This window comes from Cyprinodon variegatus, unplaced genomic scaffold (genome assembly GCF_000732505.1).
Source record: "Cyprinodon variegatus isolate N-32 unplaced genomic scaffold, C_variegatus-1.0 Scaffold941, whole genome shotgun sequence".
Lineage (NCBI taxonomy): Eukaryota > Metazoa > Chordata > Actinopteri > Cyprinodontiformes > Cyprinodontidae > Cyprinodon > Cyprinodon variegatus.
In genome coordinates, this window is record NW_015151394.1 from 92374 (window position 1) to 117033 (window position 24660).

Here is a 24660-nt window from a genome sequence, read left to right on the forward strand (position 1 = left end):
ATATATATATATATATATATATATATATATATATATATATTGTATTAAATTATGTTGTATCAAACTGTTCCTATAGTCACTCTTACAGATGGAGTAATGTAACGAAAGTTATTTCACCCTGGGTATTTGATTATGATTCCTGGTGTTGTGAATGAAACGGTGCCCAGTTTGAAAGAGCTCCCGTGTCTCGCTGAATGTGTGCATTGATGACTGAAAGACATCTTCTGCCTCCATTTATCTGTTTACTACAGCGTGTTGAATTCATGTTAATGTGGATTTAAAGACATTTCAATTATTGTAAAAAAATTGCAGGGGGGGATATGAATAAAGTCTAATCAATCAAACTTTCGGGACCCCCCATGCAGTACCTCTGTTGACCCCCTAGGGGTCGCGGACCCCCTGTTGAAGACCACTGGCTTATTCTCAACCTACATGAAAATAAAACTTTTTTATTTAACAGAATGCTGTCAGGTTTTACTGCAGGACCGGGATCCCTGCAACATGCATGAGACCATAGATCCATGTATTGTATTCTTTTTTCAGCTTTTTCCTAATTGTTAAAAAGCTAGTTTTATGCATTTTAAAGTTAGATTTAAAATGAGAATAGCAGCAACACATTTTTAAACTCCTTATTTTCTTCACTAGAACCTTCTGCTTCTCTGGGAGGCTATTTTAGAAATCCAACAATGTTACTGAGACATCGTTGCTCGAAAAATTGTGTAAAACCAAAACACCTGAGGCAAAATAACGATCAGGCTCCTATGGGGTTGTGTTTCCATTACAAGTGGAGAAGCTGAGATCAAACTACCGACGTGCCAAGTATTTTATTTCTACTGCTGGTTATTTCCAAAGGTTATGATTTCTTCTCTCATAGCATCCCCAGAGACCCTTAGTACATGATCCTTACTTTTAGTTTTTGTATTTAGTATGCAAGGGTTCAATAGCGCTTTTTCATTTTTAGATTAATCAATGTGACTGTCAGTAATATCTTCCAACTAACCTCTTTCCAAACTCTTTAGTGGTCACCATCAGCTTTCATTTTTTTTAAAGGTAGTCAGAGTTTCCAATGACCCATTACTCATTCTCTGTACTTTACAGAACCAATCATGCAGGCAACCCCAAGCTTTTTTCTATGCCCAGGATCAGTTATGTCAGTTAGTTAAGTTGCGGCGGCCAGTAAACAGTGGTGTGGTTGTTCATCAGGGTCATTTTCTGGAAGATCTTGCTGAAAACTAGGAAATGCTGCATCCCGCTCCAAAGCACAACGCATTCCATGCATCCTGGTTTCTTCAGCTTGTTGCATTTTCAGCTTTTTGCCACACAGCTTCCATTAAAAACTGTCTACTTCCTATCAAACATCATGAAGGTTACTTTCATGGAAAACAGTAAAGAAATAAAATAAAAAGCAGCACTACTGTGGGTCATGGATCCAAAAAAGAAGGTGCTTTAAAAACATGCATAAAAAAATAGAACAATATATATATATATAATTAAGGTGTCTTTAAATAAAATTGACTACATTGTAAAGGCCATGTGGACAAATTAGTGTCCTATCAAGTTTATATTTAAGTCCCAAAAAATGGGTTTAAACAAAAAACAAAGGCCCTTTTTAGGAAGTTCAGATCTCCTGGCACATTTGTTCCAGGAGATCTTATTATAAAGAGTAAAACTGACCATTTGTATATAAATGGTAAACAAAAAGCTACACAAATGCAGACTTCTTGTATTCAAGCTACACAGTGCAGACTTCTTGTATTCAAGATCTTACAACATTTAAAGAAAAAGTGATTTCAGAGCAAATGTTTTTGGCAGAATTCTGAGCATGCTCAAGAGATTGTGACCTGGCATAAGGTCTGTGTCTAAAATCAATTATTCATCTCAAAGGTGGAAGGAAGGCGGCCCATCTGCTGAGGGGAGCAGTCCTGGTTGACTTATTGAGCCGCGTGACGTTCCACTGCCTCATAATCCTCCAGCTAGGCTCTGCTGTAAAACTTGGAGCTGTCAATAAAAAGTTAAGGCCCAGCAAAGTCCGTGTTCTGTTCAAAGATTCTTACTTAGGAATTTATCATTTCAATTATTGATATATGTAAACAAGCAAAAAGGTAAACTATAGCAGACTACAAAAGGTTGAAGAAGGAATTGTAATACATGCAGGACGGTTGGAATAGAATAAGTTTTCTTCTTCCCACTTCTTTTCATGCAACATAACCTGATATATGTTAATTCATACCTACTGTATATTTGAATTTGATATTTTCTGCATAAAATAAGTTATGATGATGATGAATATTCTATAAGATCAAGCCTTTGAAGAAAACAAGTCCAAGAAAAGATGTTTTAAACAATGGGTAGAAAAAGGTAAAACATTTAATGACTTGTGTCACACAGATACCAATTCCCTGAACTAGAAAACAGCTTCCTCTGAGGAGTCGGACTAATGGTGGAGCTAAACTGCATCCTAGAGGTTTAGAGAAGGACTGCAGTCCATTCTGCCAGAACTCCAACTGTTATTCTAGAGCTATATTTATAGAATTAAAGCTTTATTTTACAATGACTTGTTTCATAATGAGGAAAAAAAGGAAAACATGATTCTAAATAGTATATTACTTGTTGACATATACATATAAAAAACTAAAATAAAACCAAAGACACTTAAGTTAAGAATTAGAGGGTTAGATTCAGATGGTAAGATCCTAATTCATCCATTAGTGGACAGTTTTTTTTTTTTTTTTTTTGTTTTTTAACAATCCGTTGTAAGAATGGCTAAATATAGAGTTGTAGTGCCCTCTAGTGGAAGCCAAGTCAACATGCAGTATCTTAAATTACAGTAAACTATTTAAAAACGCTGCAGAAATCGGTTTAGCAGACTGAATGCTTGATAATTTAACTAAATGGCCTATTGTGACATATTGTACTCTTATTTTAGCCTAAGTCAAACCAAACAGGTGTGTTTTATTGCCAAGGCAGGGCAAGTTTACTTGTACAGCACCTTTCAGTAAATGGACAATTTAAAGTGCTTTGCATTAATTAGATAAAAAATATAAGAAAAAGTGAAGCTGAAAAAAAAAAATACAGATTAGAAAAAAACAAAGAAAAAAAAAAAGTTGGATCACAACCTTAAACTAATAATACCTCATTTAACAGTTTAACAAACGCAGCTTTAAACAAATGGAGTTTTAACTTTGAATTGAAATATCTCAGGCTTTCAGGACTTTTCCAGTCTTCTGGAAGTTTGTTCCAGATAAGTGGAGCTTAGGGAACTATATGCTGAGTTTTCATGTTTGGTTCTAGTTCTGGGTGCACAGAGTAGGCTTGAACTAGAATACGGTACCTCAATAGTGTGGGGCATTGATACACTGGCAACAGATCTGTTATGTATTATGGTGTTGATCTATTCAGTGATTTATAGACTAACAGAAGGATTTTAAAGTCTATTCTCTGAGCTACAGGGAGCCAGTGGAAGGACTTCCAAACAGGTTCCATGTGTTCTACTTTCTGAGTTTTAGTGAGAACACGGGCAGCAGCGTTTTGGATCAGCTGCAGCTGTCTGATGGACTTATTAGGCAAACCTGTTGCAGTAATCAATTCTACTAAAGATAAATGCATGGATGAGTTTTTCTAGATCCTGCTTGGACATTAGACCTTTAATCCTGGAAATATTTAAGTGATAAAAGGCTGACCTGGTAAATACTTTTCTGTGCCTCTGAAGGTTCGGTTCTGAGTCCTATATCACACCAAGATTTCAGCCATAATCAGCGGTTTCTAGCTGTAGTAGCTGAAGCTGTGAGATAACTCTGGATCTCTCCCACTTTTTACCTTTAAACAGGGTTTTATTCTTGACCTTGAAAACTTTTTTTTTTTTTTTTTTTAACTTTGGTAATGGAACAAAACCGGAAAAAAACAAAACGAACAAACACAACCCAAATTTCAACAAACAATTAATGAACAAAAAAAAAACTTTTTCTTTTCCTACTTGCTGTGATTTTATTTCCCTATATTTTAATCATGTAAAGCACTTTGCATTGTCTTTGTACTGAATCGTGCTATACAAATAAATTTGCCTCGCCTTGCCTATGATGGACCAACCAGATTTAGTCTAAAAACCACCGTCTAAATGACGTCTGGTGTTTGGCGGGTATTACTTTTCATGTTTCTGAAAAAAATTACAATGGAAGTTTTCTTGTTGAAAGCATAAAGAAGTTAAAACAGACAGTAAACGGCTAATGTATGGTTCAAATGACGAGTTTCAAGTCTTCACCACAATATCACCTTCACTTTTGGTGAATATTGTTAGTCTATAGTAGTAAATAGAAATAGAATGTCTATAAGTGAGCCAACTTGTCACCATACCTCCATTTTACATTTTAAAACAAAACTGAGTTCAGTTTGCTTCAAATAAACCATTTGTATATATAGTTTGGCTATTTCCTCATTTTTTTTGCATTAAATTTATAGCTACAACATCAACACAAAATGATTTGGTGTAATAATAGAAATCCTTGTATTAATAAATCTATGGAGAAACCTTGTAAATAAAGAAACAAGTAAATCATCATGCAGCAAAGAGGCTTTAGTTCCTGCAGCGGAACAGCTTAGAAAACAAACTACTGATGTCCGATGCTACAAGGTGGTTTGCTGCACGCTCAGCTGCAGACAAGAAAGCCCTGAAGACGATAACCAGGATGATGAGAAGATCATTGGTTGCACTCTGCCCCTCAGAGGATATTACCAAAGCTGTCTGAGCAGGTCACCAAAGATCCAGGCAGATTTCTTCCAGTCTGGAAACCATCTGTTCAACCAGCTGCCATGTGGAAGGTGGTTCAGGTCCACAAGAAGCAGAACTAACAAATAAAAAAGCTTTTATCCGTGAGTCCTAAACCGAGACCAAATATGACTTTATATCAGTGCAATAAAAATGTGTTTACAGATGTGCAATTACTTTTTTATTGCATAAATTAACTTTTTTTATATGGGTTGCAGTACTTATATTTATATTATTTTTCCAAGTCCTGTTCAGGTGCAGCTGCTGTATTTTTTCACATATGCATGATGATTAAATAAGCTATTCTAATAGGAAAAAGGAAAGTAAAAGTAAAACTTCTACTACAACAATTACCTGAAGTAAAGCATGGTGGAGGTAGCATCAGGAAAGAAGGAGTGACAGCCATTTTCTACTGGCAGAAGGCTTTACTGAATGATTGATCCAAAAATACAGAAAATAAATTGTTAACATTTACGATGTCACAAGTTGTTGTCTTCCAGTTTCATACATCTGCTGCTGTTTTTTGTTTTTACTTAGAAACAACCAAAAACAGAACAGTCTGTACTGTATATGTAGTTTAAAAATATATATTTTTACACAATTCTACTTTTTATCTAAAGCCATATCCACAATGCTAAAACATTTTTTAAGACGACATATAAAGCTTGAACTAAGTATAAATTATATGTATTTGCTACAATAAAACAATATAAAACAGTGATCTGTTTTATCGTACTGAAAAACAAAAAAAACACTACATATCATTGAAGTGAGTTGCCAAAGTAAAAAATAAACAAAGCATCAGTGTCATTACTTAGTGGGGTGTAATGGTACATGTATGAACTGGTGTGCGTGAAGCTTAAGTCGGTCACAGGTGATCACCTCTCTTAACCAGAAGAGAGTGCACATTTATTTTCTATTGCTTTCTATTCACAACGGCAGAAAATTAGGAGATTAGGTCATCCAGCTATAGCAAGCCACACCAAATCAATGCAACAGTGACTTTCTTGACAACAGGACGCTTTCTTGCCAACATTTTTTTTTTCAGTTCAACTGCAAAAAAAAGCAGCTAGTCATGGAAATATGGTAAACCAAATGGTCATATAATTGTGCAATTACTTTATGTTTTACCACACACTTTTATGGCAAGTAGTTTTTAACTTATATGCATGCAGGATCTGAAAAATGATAACTACAGAGTAGTGCAGTTCTGATTAAAGATGAAAATGTCTTGCCATATTTTGCAGTGTGAGTTAAAAATAAAACCCAGCCGTTATTATTCATAACAAGAGCCATATTTTGTTCAAACGAGGCTCCACAAAATGAGTGTCTTAATATTATAGAGACATTTTTTCTACCTGTAAAATTGTTTTAGTAAAACAAATTTAGAAAAATATTTGTTAGATTTTTGGTGAGAAAATAGAGAGATGTCAAATTCGATACAGAATTTCTACACATTATTCTTCCTTTGAAAATCTACAGCCACCCAATCTCTTCATAGCCTTTATAATGAATTTTTCTATATAATTTAACTGATGGGGTTTAATTATCCATTTCTTAGCCCAAACCAAGTTTCCTATTAAAACAGCAGTGAGGTAAATCTGGCTGATCACAGCATTTTTGTTTTGATTATAATCCGAAGGATACATTTTAATCAAACTGAAAAAAAAAAAATGTTTGAAATAACTTGATTTCATAATGCCTTAAAATTAGACCTGCACAATCTGTACAAATGCACTTTCAATAAACAGCTATTTTACAAAGTGCCTTTTTTTTAAGGATATTTGATGTTTCTTCTTTTTGAATGCCTTCATTAACCTCGAGCTTTAATTCTTTGACATCTAAACACAGGTTTATATTCAAATCTAGAACTCTGCAGCAAATGGGCTCAAATAGACTTTTTAAATGATAATGTGTTTATTAGCAGGTTTTAAGTCAAAACTCTAATGATAAAAAGGCCAATGAGGTTCATAGAAAACTTACAGATCAATTTCAAGTTGTGATGTATCGTATAAAAGACAGAAAGTGAAATTTAAAGATATTTCTAAATACCACAAATTTGCTAATAAATCACAACCTTGAGAGAAATAAGAAGAAACCTATAATTACTAGATGAGAAAAGATGAGATTTAATTTAATATCTACTTTCATAGAGAGTGCAGAAATCCAGCTAATAAAACATGGTTGCATTTTAGGGCAGTTTAATTTGAACGATGATGAAAAAAGAAAAAAGTTATAGTTTAAAAAGTGAATCCATCAATTTAAAAATCCTGCTTTACTGTACATTGCAAAATAATCTTTTGTAAGTGAGGTTAGTTTTTCTCTCCCTGTTGCCATAAAAGCCGTTTCCAGCTGCACTGAAGTGAAGATCATTTTCTATTCCTTTTTTGCAGTTGAAACCAAAACAAAAACTGTGATGTATGGACCGCTACACCCCTAAAAAGAAAACCAACTTTCACCGTGTACAAAATCTGCCTTGAAGTTTTTCCCACATTTCTTTTCCCCGTCAGAGATTACCTCAGCTGTTGTGAATCTATAGAGCATCAGTCAGAAACTGTGGTATTTCCAGCATTAGATGACGTGTGTCGGGTACATTCATTTCATTTAAGGCATGAGCGAAGCTACAACACGTTATAAGACAGAGGTCGGGGCCACAGAGTCCCATCGTCACAGCTTGTCTACAGCTTTTGGAGTTTAAATGCCTGATTTTCAAGCTAAATAAATGTGCCTGATTACATACAAATATAAAAATTGTGAATTAAAATTTAGGGAAGGAAATTTTAATTATAAAAAAACACAACTTAAAACAAGTGGTTAAGAAAAAGCTTACTAAACTGGATCAAAAGAGATGCAGAGCTAATTTTTTTCTGATGCTACTGAATTAACCTGCAATGGGCATTTCACATAAAAAATGAGCAACAACACAGTAAAAGTCATGTAAAACCATTTCCTCAAATTCCTTTGAAAAATCCAGTGTTGGAAAGAAAATCCAGTGAAGCTCTTGTATCCAGTGGCTGCAACAAATAAACGCCCATGTTGCCTAGTTAAAAAAAAAAAAGTGATGTGCTACAGTACTGAAGAGTCAACATTCGAGGTTCAGATCAGTCCTTCATTCATTGTCTGCAGCAGCTCAGAGATCCAGTGGTCCCAAACTTCACAGCTACTTCACCAATACTGAAGCTCGTTCTCAATCATAACAGAGTTCTTTTTACAGTCTCTTCACCTCCGATCCAGGTTCAAGCTCCACCTTATTATCTCTCGTTAAAGATGGTGATTTCCATGGGGAGATCTTATCAGTTTGGATGGATTCAGGTAAGTGGCAGGCTGCCTTTGAGATGATAATGCTGAAGCTGTCTGCTTTACCAAAAACATATTATTCATCCTAATGTTAAAGAGATCGTAGTTCGTGTGAACGTTCTGCTTTGAAGCTGCCACAGTTTGTGGGAGAACAGTCAGGAGGAACAGTTTCTTCATCAGAGCTCGGTGGTTAGGAGGCCCCTGGGTTTGGCGCCGTCCTCCATGACCGGCGGCTGAACAGCAGAGCTGTAAGGAAACGCAACTTCAGATCAGTAATAGAGCTACATTAGACACGCAGCAGAAGCTTCACAGAACAGAAGGCAGTTAAATTCAATTCAATTCCGTTTATTTCTATAGCTCCAATTCACAACATGTCATCTCAAGGGACTTTACAGTTCACCAGATCTTACAGTCAAATTAATTCAAAGATTTCTATCTAAGGAAAACCAGTTGATTGCATCGACTCATTGACTCTGAAGCAATCCCTGACACTAAGCATGCTTGTAGCGACAGTGGAGAGGAAAAACTCCCTTTTAACAGGAAGAAACCTCCAGCAGAAGCATTCTCAGTGTGAGCGGCCATCTGCTGAGGCCGACTGGGGTTCAAGGAGACAGAAACAGAGATACAAAAAGCATTTGTTTCCATCAAGGAAACACACAGCCAGGCAGACGAGCTCCGAGCCAGCTCCCATGTCCGAGGATGAAGAGAGCACATCCAGCCAGTCACAATCAGAGAAACAGGACACTGAAAAACAGGCTGAGCTCCAACATCTATAAACAAAGGTGTTGATGGCAGCAGCACAGCTGATATTTCTCTCCAGGATGGCGTCACAGCCAAACAAGTAAAGCTCAGTTTCATGCTGAGCTTCACTATCTAGTTTGAACTGAGTTATAAAGACAAAATGATTCTTATTCTTCTGATTTTCCTACATAGAATAAAGCAGATCCTTACTTGTTCAACCAACAGTGACGTGTTATTTGGTTGTATTGCCAACTGGACAACTCTTCCTGCTTCTGTTTCACTTCATCCAAAAGGCTTTTATTTTAAAAAAGAAGTCCTCAGGATGAGCAGTGAAGCCTCTTAAAAGAAACCAGGTAAAAACCCAATCTGCACTTCTTAATGAACAATGAACATTTTTTTTTTTTACGTTTTGTAAGTAAAGATTCACTACATAGGATTGTCTGTTTTTACTCATATGTTCTTAAAATATATATATTTTTAGGGAGGCTTTTTGTATTTCCATTATTTACCTGGCAGTAACAGGGTTACGTGGATGAGTGAGGTGGACCGGGGCTGAAGCGAGCACTGCCCCCCCATCAGCAGAGGGAAGGAGAGGAACCACCTTAGAGGAGGGTTCAATGTCAAGAAGCCCATTAGTAAAGATGCCAGGAGGCTGCATCAGAAGAGGAGAAGCAGACGGGTCGGCCGTTATGTGACATCGACAACAGCTAGAATGCACAACGATAAATCTACACAAATAAAACTTCTTCTTATCCAAACTATGAACTCACGGCTGCAGCAGGAATGATCCAGCGAGGTGTGATCAGGGGTTTGGGAGGCTGCACTGGTGGCAGCTGGAAAACAACAATTCATATTAGGTCGAGCTAAAATAAGTTGGACTCATAGATGCCTGCTCTGTGCCGCCATCCTCAAAGAAAAAAAACTGCTTATGAAACACAGGAAAAAAACTAAACATTGACACTTACTTGAGGGATCGGCTCAGTAAAGTCAATCAGGTTGTCAGACATCACAGCAACATTTTGGATTTCAATCTCCTCCGCTTTAACCTGCATGGAAACAACAAACACTTTACCAGAACATCAAACAGACACGTCTATAACCTGCTTTATAATCCTATCAGATTTCATTTGATCTTTTTATTTAATAGACTAAAGAAAAAGATAAAAAGGCGTATGTAATAAAGCAGTATAATTTAACGGCACCTCAATGTGGTGACAAAATAAACAAAGTTCCTGTTTAGCAGTGTTTGTCACAGTTTTAGCTGTTAAGGTACAAAATTATTTCTGAGTATAGTTTTAGACAAATTTTGGTTGTTATTTTCTTGCAGTTATTTCCCGATTTTAAAGGTCAAAACACATCTTCCTGAAGGAAATGTTTTATTGTTTTTCCCATTTGGAAATAATAAGAGAAACTAATAAATGTCCCCCTGGTTTCAGATGGTTTATTTCAATGTTCATACTTCAGAAATGATACAGTGAAAGAAAAATTTCTTTCCTGCTTTTAACAGAAATGTCAATAATTGAAAGCTAAGAGCTGTTTTCAGGTGTTAGATTGACAGGATTTTAAATGAGATCAAGTTACCTTTGGTGCCAAGCCTTCAATGACGGTGGGAATCTTGGGAACAGTGGGAATCAAGTCCTCTGCCAACCTCTCAGCACTGAAGAAGGAAACAAGAGGTTGGAAAGGTAAACCTCACTGTGAATATTCTAAGATTTCAGGAGCAATTAGGAAACAAATCTCACATGCTAACAATAGCAACTACACTGACATAATTGACAGAGTTGTTTATATTTAATTAAACTCTCAAAATGAATCCAGGTAAACAGGCTGGAGGTTAAACTGCACCATTTGGAGACTGAATGATCGAGCATGCATGCGTCTGTTCTTTCGCTCCGCCAGCAGTATCCGGGCAGAAATCAAATGACAAACAAGAGCAGTACTGAAACAAACCAGCAGGTGTCAGCACAGACTGCAGACAAGATTGTGGATTAAGGCTGGGATGTTGTTTGGCTCTGATGAGTTTTAAAAAAACATTATTTGGTACAAATGCAAAAAAAAAAAAATGGATTTTTTTATTTCAAAAGGAAATCATCAGCTATTCATTCCTGACCAGTCTCTGGCGTGCTTTCAACTCCTTTTGGAGTGATGTTTTTATTGAAGCCTCTAAGGATTTCAAATCAAAATTGACTCATTTTTTCTGTTAATCTGAATAGAGTCCAGAATGGATAATTTATTAGATGGATGGGTTGACAAAAAAACAGATGGAAGAAAGCATGAAATGGAAAAACAGCATATGGACAGATGGTGAAATGGATGAAGGGATGGATAGATAGACCAATGAATAAATGGATGGTAAAACTGATGAGACATGCTTAAAAAAATGAAAGATGGCTGGTTGGGTGATTTAGAAACAGAAGTGGGAAATACTAATTATTTGAATCAAGTTAATTGTTTCGAGCTTAAACACTAATCAGTGATCCAACACAAAGCTAAAGCAGACATCCTCTGAGGCTGCTTGTTTGGCTCCTCCGTTCTCCCTGTTCTTACATGTTCCCTCTACCTACAGAGCAAATGTAACGGCGGCTACACTGAGAACGAGAAATAGAAAAACCTCAAAGAAATGAAACCCAAACCAACTTCTCAGAGACAAACATACAGACCTGGCTGCTGCAGACGAGACCAGAGAGGCTGGCTTCAGCAGCTCCCAGGAGTCTTGGGGGTCCGGTTGGCTGCTGACAGAAAGAGACGAGTTACTTCCCATTCGGCCCGCACGCACCTTCAACCTGGCAAACAGACAAACACCATTGTTGCAGTGAGCCGCGCTGTGTGGCAAGTTTTGGTGTTTTAACCAAAAGAAACAACAAAAATGTTTTATAACTCCCTTTACTCCTGTAAGGAAATATAACACATTGTTTAAAAAACATCTAAAATAGTCAATTAAACATCAAATAAGATAATTTTTCCAATAGTATGTTGGCAAACATACAGTATAAATATCGTCTTTAACTTATATCTGTAATTTATTAACTTACAAAGGCCAAAATGAATAACTAATACCTATACCTATAACACACACACACAGCTGGTTTCCTAATCAGTTTGTACATTTCAGAACACACCAAAGGAAAACTTTCCACAATATGAGAGAAACCTTTTTAGTTTCTGATTCTAAGAGTCCAAATGAGAAGTTTTAGGAGTGTGAACTGAGCTTGGCATAAATCTGTGAGCTTTACCGGGAATCTTCATGAATATTTAGGAGGTTAATCTGTTCTAGTAACAAAAATGTGGAGATTGGCTGAGAATGCGGTGAATGACTCAGCATCTGACTCGAAAGAATAAAGGAGAGTAGGAGCTTCAATCAAAGACCAAAACTACAGAAACAAATAACACAAGCCAGAATTTTTATATACAAAGAAAGCTCTACACCTTCAGAAGGAAGTTTCTACTTCTTTCTAATCAGCCCATGTCTTCACTAACATTGATGTACTTAAATTACATTATGAGCTCAGTTTACACATTCCACAAGACAGTACTGGTTTGATGAGAAAAACATGTTTGCTATGTATCTAAGCCATCTGAAAAAAAGATGTTTTGCATTCAGATATCAGTAGCTTTCGCTTCACTGCAACAACCACAGAGCTGTTAGTAGTTCTTCTACAACCGCCTCCCTTTACCTGACTTTCAACACTAAGGTTTAAACGTATGATGATGACATTATGAATGAGATAATATAGTTAACTGTCTCAAAGTGTATTAATTTCCATTGTGTTTTGCCGTTATATGAAAGGTTAGTCTTCATATTGTATTTTTTATTAAGACATGATAAAAAAAAATGGGAGTGGTATAAGTAGTGTCCTCAAGATAATTAAACAGAGAAAAAGTTGAGGCCATCTACAAATGAGAATTTACTGTGAAGCTTTGTGTATTATTTTGCCTATCTGTATATCAGATCTTGGAAAAAAGCTTAACATTAAATATTAAAACATCAGGTTTTAGTTGTCAGAAAGTCACCTCCGCTTGAACCGGCTGAACCAAATTAGTAGGAGATCTCCAATTTATAGGAAAACCCATATTTCTTCTAAAAGACAACCCCCTGAATTAAGGGTGGACATCTCTTTTTTTTTAAGTTTTCAAAACACATCTGTAAATTTTAAGAGTAAAAATGCACTTTTCTATAAAGCTCTTCTTACAGTCCAAAATAGCAGTAGTATTCTGCTGCATCTGTTAATCATTCAGCACATTTTTAGAATACTTTCATGTTTTCTGATAATGTTCTTATCTGAAGTGGTGAAAAACGTCCTCATTGTGTCTTTAATGAAACACATACTTTGCAGAGGCCTCCTGTAAGTTACAGTTCTTGTCAGCAGCCATGATAACAGGTTCCTCCAGGTGTCCCTGCATAGAAAACACGGATGAACATTAATAAAAGCAATGAAAGAATGAGGACACTCACTAACAACAGTGGTCTTCCAGGTCAAATCAATCAACTCATTTTTGTTTTTTTTGTTGTTTTTTTTATAATTCATTAAAGTACTACATTTTTCCAAAACTGAAACAATTTTACATGCACTTTTTTGCCTGTACATATAGAGATCTACTTATTAAAGGTGATTAAACAGGGCAAATGGAAAAATGGAAGTAGTATAGGTACATAAGAGTTTGTGCTCGAACTGCTTCACTGCCTGTCATTTTGACTGAAAATGTAAAAAAAGCCCATCATAATCTATTTTCTCTTGTCAGCTTATTTTATTTTTAATTATCATAATTATAATTAGCTAAAGCATTTATCTTCATTAATTTTTACTGAAATCCAGTCCCGACAAACTGAACAGAGAATCCACACCAACCACATCAATGCATGCAGCTTTTTCACTGTGGGAGGAAAAACAGAGTCTCAGAGCTTCCTACTGCTCCGCATGGAGTTAATTTGCACACCTACTTCTCTGTAATAACATTTTTTTAAGTTGTGGAGACTGAATCCATGACACTGAAATTACAAGCATCGCTTCTGGGTAAATTTCACGAGAGGAGGTGAGCAGAAGTTGGTAAGATGAGGGGTTTCCTGACCAGAAAGGGTTTGCTTCAACGGGAGTAATTATTATTATGTGGGGGCCTAGTGATTAGGGTTAGAGCCTGGAATCATGAGGTTCTGAGTTTGAGCTCCACTCCCATAGACTGCCACTCTGGGTCTCTGAGCAAGACCCTTAACCCCACACTGCTCCCCAGGCGCCGCACAATGGAAGCCTACTGTTCCCCAAGGGGATGGGTTACATGTAGTGAGTTAATTTTGTTGTTCTGTACCTGTGACAGTGTAATGACAAAAAAGCTGGGGAAAAATAAATACATTTAAATATATATATATATATTTATGCCACCACGTAGTAAGGTTATGAATTACCATCTGATGGCTTTTAGATTTTTTCATCATCTTCAAAAAAAAAAAAAAAAGTAAAAAAAAAAATGAAAATGCTCTGTTAACACGACCCCTGAGGCGCAGGGTTAATAGATTTACTCAGGAAAACAGCAGACAGACAACATGTCTGACTCTAAGGAGAACTTCTGCAGTATAAAAAAAAACTATGGCGGCTCTCTCTCTATTGCTGCCTCACGAGTAACCCTCTGACTGTCGTCTTGTCAAATCTTAATCATGCACAGCACTTTGTGTCAAAACCCTACTGAAATATCTAAATAATTAAATTAAGATTAAAGATTCCTCACACAGAACAATTCAGGGGGGGAAGGATTTATTTGAGCTCTAACTCATGTTAAAAACTTTAAACATTTAGGAAATACATTCAAGTTTTCTTTGTTTTTATAGATGACATCATCCAGTGTGTATAAGCTAAGGAAGGCTGTAATAAAACAAGTCAATTTAATCAGTTTGACAAGTTAGGGCATTTTTTTTTTTCTTAAAAATCTTTAAAAACACTTTGAGAGAAAAAAAAATGCTGAATTTTTGACAGACATTGGTTCCGGATACTTTATCAGAAAATGTACCTTTTTTTTTTTGACAAACTTCATTCATGTTTAGTAAAAAGCAGAATGGATCATCTTATTAACAGGCTAAGGTTTGACAAAGGTTGGTCTACATCTGAACACCAACTAACTGCAAAACCTTTTCTGGTTTGGACACAGTCGGGTTCTGTTACTACTGGGTCAGCTGAATTAAGTTGTCCCACAGCCAATATAATGATCTTTAATGCTTTCCGTTTCCATCTTATCAACTCCCCTGAATTCTCCTTCGCACCTTCAGTACAGCAGCTTCCACTTGAGCTTTCAGGATGTTGCTCTTGAGATCCTCTGGGATGCGCAGCGGAGTGACGACCGGGCTATTTCCTGCACTGTTCAGGCCACATTTCTCTATGAGCTTCACCACATTGTCCTAGAAAAATGGGAATCAGATCTCAGATCACAGAAGTCTCAAAATGACTTAGCATTAGCAGGTCTGGAGCTTCACCTGGTTGTTCATGGCCACATTAACGTTGATATTATTTCTTGGAGTAACAGGGGGTGGAATGCTCTCCAACTCCAGCTGCTTTAAACGAGCTGCTGCTTCTGAAGAGATAACAGCAAAAAAATAATATTAGATGTCATTTACTTAATAATAAAGAACTTTCAAAACATCAAAACAAGGAGAACAAATACTATAGAAATATATATATATATATATATATATTAGACTTAGACTACATTTATTGTCATTTTGTATACACAGAGATTTTGTATAAACTTCACTCAGTACAGCTTTTCAGACAGTAAATGAACATTTCCATTCTATAAAGTGCAGCAGTGATCAGATGTAAACATCGTGGGAGGAAAAAAAAAAAACATGGTGCAAAAAACCTATTGTTATCGCAGTTTAGAGCACTAATATATATGCCGCAAATATGCAGTTTTTAGTTTAAAATCATTCTTTAAAATATGAATCCTTCTTTGTTTATGTGTGTTTGTGAATATTAACCAGTCTTTTTCTGCTATGTGCTTTCTACACTTTATTGTTTTTTTAATGTGGCCTGCTCTTGCTTGATGCTGAGGATAAACTGCCTTCATATGCACTTTAACGAAAAAAAAAAAGGCAAAAAACCCAAAGTAAAGGTAAAAAAAACACTGTTATTGTAGTAATAAACACCTTCTGACTAAAACAAATTTGTCTTCATAGGACATTCATATATTTGGAGACCAAGTCCAGTTTGGAGAACAGCTTTTCAAGTCTTACCAGCGAGGCTGAGTGGGTCTTCAGCTGGTAGACTAGCAGCAGCATAAGCAGCACACGGTCTGACCTCTTCTGCCGCTGAGATGCTAGGAACAGCGGGTGCTCTAAGGACATCGTCGATGCTAGTCTCCATCAGATCAGGACTGACCGGCAAGCTGCAGATACAAGGACAGGGAAAGAAAGGGGGAAGATCTAAAGGACATGCCATATATTTTTCTTTTTCAATCAATAACTTAAGGACAAAAACTAATTTCTGACAAGAAAATAACCCAAAAATCAAAATGCTTACCTCTGTTATCCACAATAAACTCAGCAGTGATGGCGAAACTGCTCCAATTATTAAAAAAAAACTTTACATGCAAAAATGACCGCAACATCCCCAAACATGAAATTCCCAAAACAATACTGGAAGCATAGTATTAAGCTCCTGCAAAAACCATGTGAGGAACCTAAGTCGCTGTGTGGATAAAGACATTTAAGTCAAGCAATAACTTCTGAGAGGGGAAAAAAATGAAGCAATATTCCCTGAATTATAGAAGCTTGAAGCAAAACATTTAATACACAGATTTTGTTTCTGGCATCTACCTTATATTCCTGTTGCCTGGAGATAAAACTTAGACTATGAAACATATTACTGTGCCGTGTCCAGAGAGGACAGGAGTCAAAGGATAACAAATGCATCGTGTATGTAGAAATACTCCAACAGCAGACAAAGATCTATGTGAAAAATAAAAAGATAACAATAAGGATGTTTTTATCTTCAAAAGGAAAAAAAATAAGCGAAATGAAACAGAACATAGTTCCTTTTATAAGTATTACCAACCCATGTCATCATGCACTAACCCCAGGTTTTACTGGGATATTTTGTGAAATTAAATGATTCATGGTTTTACACCTAATTTGGCCACAAATGTTCAGTGTAGCCTTGATCTATAACCCTCTTATTTTTCTTCTCGCATTCTTGAATAAAACAGGTTTTTAGGGATCTATGGCTCCACATATCAGACTTACCGGTAACAGAAGGAGTGGCTAGCAGCTCTATAGACTGTCATAAGAAAACCCACATGCTAGAAAGTGCTCTCATTAAAGAGACCATACATCACCTTAATAGACCATCCCCACTGTCAAACATGGTGGTAGAAGTGTTATTCTACGGGGGTGTAGCAAAAACAGGAAAGTAGGTCAGAGGTGATGAGGAGCAGGAGGAGTTTAAGAGGCCAATCATGGAAGGACCTGAGTCTGAATGGAGCTTCATCTGCCAGCTGGATGAAAGCAACCATAGAGCAAGAGGTACGACCACATGCTTAAGATCCAAGCTAGCACATGTGATAGAGTCTGTCGGTCCGGATCTGAATATAATTGGATATTTGATTCATTTAGCTGATACACACCTGATGATCTCCAGACTGTGGCTCAGGAGGTATGGGCCTTTACTGTAGGCAGTGGGTTTGCTAGTTTGGTCCCACTCTGTCTGTCTCACTTATGTTATTGGGTGAGAGACATCTCTACACCAACCACTGTCACTGTACAGTAGCACCCATTCAAAATGGCCCTTCCTTGTCAAACGGCAGCCAAATGTCAGCCCATTTGCCTGCAACTCCCAGCAAAATCCCCTCCAAACTACAGCAACTAGCCTTCTCCTGGGTGTGCATATTTTTTTATTCTGAATCCATCCTTTCACTGAATTACAGGGTCTGACCAGGAGATAACGTTTCTCTTCAGTACTTTATGTCCACAAATCATGACAGAAAGAATATTCTAGTACAAAGATTGATGTTTAAAAAGGAATTGTAGGGGACCAGCCAAGGGCCCATGAAGGGAAGTGGGGAAATCCTGAATGGCTACTACTGTATGAAATGGCGAACGACCAAATGTGAAGCACTTTGGAGTTTTTGAACTTTCCTTTGGCTTTTTTTTTTGCAAATTGGAACAGGGTAATTTCAATGTCTAGGTGCGCCCAGCGCGTCGAGATACTTAAAAAGTTTTCCAGCTCTGATGGCAGTTAACTGAACTAAGGGGGATGAATAAAAACCCTCGTCCTAATTCTCACTTTATCAAAACTGTAGAAAACCATTTATCCTTCCATTTCCCATTTACAGTTGAACACTAGTTTAAGTTGGTCTGTCACAAAATGCCAAAAATTTTATAAAAATAAAATAAAGAAACGCTGATGGTTGTGAGGGTGACATCCTACTTTCTGCTGCAAAGAAAAAAAGCTAATTTCACAACAAAAGGAACAACTTCAAGCACTTCAAGATATTCATTAATCCAAAAAATAAAAATAAAAATGCACCTCTATGAAGTCAAGAAAAAATCTGTTTGAATACATTTTTTATTCTTTGAAATTATTTTAAATCAGTAAAAAGACAGAAAATTTGGTCGCAGTAATGAAAACAGTTCTTCGTACCAATATTGCTAAATTACCTTCATTTTTTTTGTGCAACAAATAATCAGACATATTGTGAAACCCTTAAATAAAAATTTTTTTCCTACCAAGGTTATTTTTTGCAAATAAATTGCACTAAGACAAGGTAATTTGCATTAACATATGATTCAGTGGAATAAATATAAATTGCATTGTGGCATAAGTTGGATGAGAAGGCACTTTATCTTAGAAGAAGGCATGTCGTCCAGGCTTAACACTGGAAGGACAGTCAGGCAGAAGATAAACATCTTCCTGCATTTCTATCAGTGAGGATATGGACCGCGTTGGGAATTTCTGGAATGTACCTCTGACAGAGGGAATGTGGCTTTGTTGCACACAGATGAGAGGAAAGTAATGACCTCTAATCTGACTCCCGATTACAACAAAACAGATGCAATGAAATGCAGGAACAACTAAAAATGACAAGAGTTAGGAAAAAAAAAACACTTTCTGGAAATAAAACTCTAACTACTGCATGTTAGGTTTTAATTAAAGAATAAAAAACTGACAATGAAATAGAAAAGGTTGCCAAACACAGTTAGGGACTGTCTGATATTTGTTTCCCAGACAGTCGGGACTGAAATAAAATTCCTGAGCCTCACATTGATACCATCAGACTCCAGCATGATGATTTCATCATGAGGTCGGGAAGAAAGGTTGTGGAAATGAAAGAAGGAAACTTAGGGAAGTAGGAGAGGGAAAGATATCAGAAAGGGAAATGACAGAATCGAAACTGCCACATTTAAAGAAAAGAAGGTTGAAGACGGATTGAGCCATTAGGACATGGAGGGAAGTCAATGTTTCACCCCATCAGTCCTTATATGCAGTGTCACCAAAAAGGCTCCTTCATAAATACAAGCAACTTTTTAGATGGAAAGTCGCTTCGACGCAGGGCCACTTTCGTCTTTAAGTGGGTTAGAAAGTCATCAGAATGCAAACAGAGTGTTCTCAGTTGGCTGCGTGAGTCCAGCTCCTGGTTTTGTGTTTTGATGAAACAGAGGCAGGAGGGATGGGTGGATGTTTGGAGGGAAGGATGAACGGAGGGAGATGGAGACCTGACAAAACATGTGGAAAGAAGCGGTGAAGGACAAGGGAACAAAAAAAAAAAAAGGGAGTGAATATAAAAAAAATATACAATGAGTGAGTGACAGTGGTCTGAGGGTTAGCAACGACGGAAAAATCAGGGAGAGAGGAAAAAATTAAGAGAGAAGCCGAAAATGATCAGAAGAGTGTTAAATTGCTTTTAAATTTTTTGGTAATATTTTCCCCTTATTCAAAAATAACACCTTTTTGCATGCGTGTTAAACAACAATGACATATTTCTAGCAGTATAAACATAGCAAATAAGCTGTGAACCTGGAGTAACAGCTTCCTTTCTCCTAAATTTCCTTTTTTTTTTCATATCTGCTTCTGTCTCCTTCAACCCCAGTCAGCCTCAGAAAAAGCAAGGTTCTATTGGAGGTTTCTTCCTGTTTAAACAGAGTTTTCCTCTCCACTGTTGCTACAAGCATGCGTGGTGTGAGGGACTGCCTTCTAGTCAATGTAATCAGCTAGTTTTCCCTAAATGGAAAACTTTGAATCACTCTTACTGTATGATCTGGTTGAATTGTCTCTGTAAAGTGCCTTGAGATGACATGTGTTGTGAACTGGAGCTATAGAAATAAACTAAATTAATTAAATTGTATTAAATGTTAGATGGCATGCCCTCAGTCAGTTATGTGATATTATAGAAATTACACAACTTTCTGTTGGTTTCACCCATCAATAATTACCCACCGTCTAATCTAAAGTCTATTGAATGGACTACAGTCATAGTTTAAATGGTCGTTAATGATTTGATGGTGCAATAACAAGAAACCATGAACTAACAAAAAAAATGAAATAATTAAAAGATTTTAAGCAAGCCAAATGTTTAAATTCTACTCAAACTTCATAAAAAATCTATATAATATTAAAATTATGTTGTTATTCCATGTTTTAATATAATTATGAACTGCTTATCAATAATTTGGCCCAGCTATACAGGAAACTGAAACTGACTGCAGTGCTCAGATTTTCCCTAATCAGATCTAAGTGGTTAACTGTGTTGAATAGTTTTCATCCCACAGAGACCAAAGGAGACTGAAAAATCCCACTTTTTTAGATTTTTGAATGCAACAAAAAACAAAATAATGTTTGGTACTTTTTATTGGAGTTTAGCCAAAGATTAGGTCTTATTCTATGATACCAAAAACTATTTTAATCCTAATGATCCATCTCTACCAAACATCCTCAGCTCATTATTTTATGCACAACATTGTTACTTTGAATTTAAACCTGAGTTTTGGTGAACAATGTGTTTGAGCGTCATATTTATTTCCAATCAAATGGGTATAATCATATCAAAAAGAAACTTCAAACTCCCTGCAGCTCAATTTAATTTTGAAATCAGACATCCAGGCTCCTGAATTTGCTTTATTTAGGATTTGAGGAGCCTTACAGGTTGAGAAATATTAAGCGATGATGACTTGTGATGATTAATGATATAAAATGTCCAATAAAAAATGAACACTATACTTTCTAACTGTGCTGCATTGTGCTGTACTGACATAAATGGTTTATTTTTATGGATCCTAAAAAGACTTAGCTTCCCAGCACATTATTTAGAAACAAAAGCCAAGTTCTTTGTTCCTCCATGGGTGGAAAGAATGATGTAAACTCGGAATTATGTGGTTAATGATACCAGAAGTCACATCTATTATAACTGGGTCTTCATTCACAAAGTGATTAAAGGCGAACATTAAGTTTAAAAGGATGCTGGTCAAGCAGTAACTGATGACAAGACGCTTCTTTGATTATCTTTCAATGACCTTCATATTCTCATAAGTGTACGTTAAAGCAAATAGATAAATTCTAATCAACAGTATGGGCTTTATTTAAGCCCGTCATACACTAGAAAAAACCTTCTATACAAGTGAGCTTTTTAAATTAGATGACTATAGCCATTTTTTTTTAATAACTCCAAAGGAAATGGTTATACAATCAAAATAAATAAACGATCAGAAATTTGTTTGCCTTGTATTTTGTTTAATCAGATTTTTTTTAGGTCTCATGTTAATTACTTTAGTCAGTATAAAAAAGTGGGTGGATGACATGCAGAGGAGGTACAGTAATACACCCATTTGATTTAGATTGTGTTGGTGCGTCTAAAAGCTGAAGCACAGCAGCACTAGAGGACTGGAGTTGGAGATCTCTAAAGAAGAAGGTCAAATCAAATACTGACAACTGTTATATGGTAGAGATGGGCAATAAATTCAGTTTCTAATCAAAATTTAACAAAACTATTTTCAAATTGCAGAGACACTCAGTTTGTCATATTATATTTAACAAGATAAACGCTAAATTTCTCCCTCCAGCCCTTTAGGTGGCAGTAATGCACTTAAAGTGGGTTTACAGCCACACAGATGGGAGGGGAAGTTGGAGCTACACTAGCATGCAGGTCACTAACTGATCTGTACCATCAGCTCTTTTGCACATGTGTAAGCAGATATTTATTCAGGTCACGATAAAATAATGTATATATGGTACTAAAATCACTTATTTCTATCCTTCAATCACCAAAGAATGCTAAATACAGCTATAAAAAATATTTACTATCTGAGACAATTTGATGCTTTTTACATTCTCTCCGTTAAACTGCTTGTCTGAGTCATCATCGGACATGCTCGGAGCAGTCCAGCAAAATATGAATACACCGTGCATATCTGAATTTAAGTCGTTTCTTTCTCTAGTTTTTGTACTAAATGTCATAAGGCTAAAACAAAAGGTAAAAATAAAACAAAAAAGACTAGATATATGTGTAAATCAAGAGACTTAACATAGGATCCTATTTCCGGTACAGATCGGGCACAGACGAGTGATAAAACAAAGCTATTTAAGCACATTTATTTGCCCAGATGAATCATTAACCTTTTACACAGTGTAGTTTAGTATGCCAACTATTGTTAGAGAGAAAAAAAATTGTTTTGGCTATTTTTCAGAAAGTAAAATTGAGGGCGACCCAGATGTCTATCTGGTTGTGTATGCGCAAATGAGCTGATAGCATGGATCAGGTAGTGACAGAGCAGATCCATGCATTATGGTAGAAATAAGAACTTTTTCACACAAAGGTAACAGTAAAGTCCTAAAAAAAAACAATCCTTGAAGTGAAACATCTTCAGGTTTGTGCTTAGTGCAAAGAAAAACCACCTCAATATCAGTTCCAAATGTTCACATTTTTGATTTTTGGTTAAACCGTTCAGCCCTATTATGTTGTATAGTCAGACCTAGTTCAGAATAAATAAGCTGCTTGTATAATGGATAGGATCCACCTGTAGTTCTTCTGAAGTGTAATGGAAGCCCTGGTTGCTTTGAAGCTGGTGTTTAGGTCATTGTTGGATCTGATGTAACATATAATTAGACAATAAGGGACAGACAGCTAGCCAATGAAGCGCAGTAACACCATAGTCATTGAACCAGCTGTTAGTACCTTTGGCATTGTGGGAAGGCACCAAAGGTCTGCTGGAAAATATAAGCTTTTCCTTCCAACCTATGTTCTCTGAATATGCTTTGATCCAGCCCTCTGTGAACAACCAGATTCTTTACAGTAGCTTTATTATTCTGCAGCTCATCCTCGTGCAATGACTGTCTTCTGGACACCAATTAGGTCAGCAGTCTTCCCCATGATTCTGTAAGTAGCCAGATGGCCATTTTATAACGAGTTAATATCCTTATTATCAGAGTCACGGTCATTTATTTTTAATTATCTGTAATGCTTTATAATAAAAAACAAGAAATTAAGACCTAAAATATTTCACTCTGTGTGTAATGAATCTATATAATAATCTGAATCATTTGCAGCGTTTTTACATTCTCATAATATGGTCTTCGCAAAAAGAGAGCATAACCTTGATTAACCTTAATTCTTATTCTTATCTTGATATACTGTATATATAGTGCTTGCTTGTTTATTCTTAATGCACCTTTTCCTCCTTGTTTGCACCTTCTTTAATTAATATGCCAATATGTGACCAGTGAATTTCTCTGCTGTGAGATCAATAAAGCTAATCTAATCTAATATAATCTAGTTTTACATAATCTGGCCTTTACAAAATTCTTTGAATAATCAAAATACTGTGTTTATTATTTATTTAACAAAGAAGAAACTAGTATCCAAAAGTGAAATATTAACTTTAACCCAATAATCCAGGAGGCATAGGAAGTTCATAAAAACAACACTGTCAACAATATTTCTTTTTATGATTCTTAAAGTTCCCTACATTATAAATAAGCTGATAATATAATTTCTTACTGAAAATAGACCCCAAGAGTTCCTGTCAGATTTTGTTTGCCTTAAGCGCAGGATTATAGAATAAAACCCAGTTTATCTGATGACTATCTGGCACTGTGCAGGTTTTTGAACTCATCAATATGAAACTCCATCAAGTAAGAATGAATCTATGAATGGAAACCATTTTAAATTTTAAGAAGTCATTGCAGATCTTTCCCTTTGGATGGGTTTGGTTAGGTTCTGATATGTTTTAGTAAAAGGTTTAGACAGGAGCATGCGGACAGGAAGCACAGGACAGACGACCAGGGGAAAAAAATTATTAAATACATTCTAGAGCAGAGGTGTCCAAAGGTAAAATGTAAAAAAAAATGTTTAGTCAAAAGTATTTGGGGGTCAAAAAAATATTGTTCCAAACATGTAAAATTACCAGAAAATTATGTTGTGATTTTTATTTTCAAAAATGTGGGCATGCAAAACTTGTCATCTAGTGGTCAGTATTCTTTAGGAAAGGAGATCTGTAAATTATCATGCAGCCAACTATTAAATATTTACACATATGCCTCATCAAAAAATGTCTAAAAAATTCCCTATTAAAAGATTGAAAATTAGTTTGAGCACAGCTGAAAAAACTAAACTTTTTGTATTTATTAGAGTTCAATAAGTGAAATAAAATGTTAATTTGATGCACAAGAGAAATTAAGAAATATACAAAATGTATTTAATAAAGGACAAATATTTAGTACAAACATTTTAAGTTTAAAAATCTAAACTTGTCCATAATATTTTGCCCAAATAAAAACCCTAACTTAAGACTCCATCTCCATTGACCCTCTGCACTAGGGGCCAAATTCTGGGGGACATTACAAAAAAAAAGTCCAGGGTGACAAATGAACCTGGACCTCACTTTGGACACA

At 36.0% G+C, this 24660-nt stretch overlaps 1 protein-coding gene across 3 annotated transcripts in view; it reads right to left on the reverse strand.

The window, feature by feature from the left end:
- Window positions 1-7076: 7076 nt before the first annotated feature.
- epb41l5 (erythrocyte membrane protein band 4.1 like 5) overlaps window positions 7077-24660 on the reverse strand; it is a 47508-nt gene continuing 29924 nt past the window's right edge. The window contains exons 17-26 of one of the 3 annotated variants that reach the window (XM_015398561.1): window positions 16017-16168; window positions 15258-15355; window positions 15048-15182; window positions 13128-13195; window positions 11461-11529; window positions 10382-10457; window positions 9766-9846; window positions 9571-9633; window positions 9310-9452; window positions 7077-8305 (exon numbers count right to left, since the gene is read on the reverse strand). In XM_015398561.1, coding sequence (XP_015254047.1) covers window positions 8236-8305; window positions 9310-9452; window positions 9571-9633; window positions 9766-9846; window positions 10382-10457; window positions 11461-11529; window positions 13128-13195; window positions 15048-15182; window positions 15258-15355; window positions 16017-16168 — 955 coding nt within the window. In that variant the 3' untranslated portion in view covers window positions 7077-8235. Of the gene's footprint in view, window positions 8306-9309; window positions 9453-9570; window positions 9634-9765; window positions 9847-10381; window positions 10458-11460; window positions 11584-13127; window positions 13196-15047; window positions 15183-15257; window positions 15356-16016; window positions 16169-24660 lie in introns of all 3 variants that reach the window. The other 2 variants (XM_015398560.1, XM_015398559.1) reach the window with 2 other exon arrangements.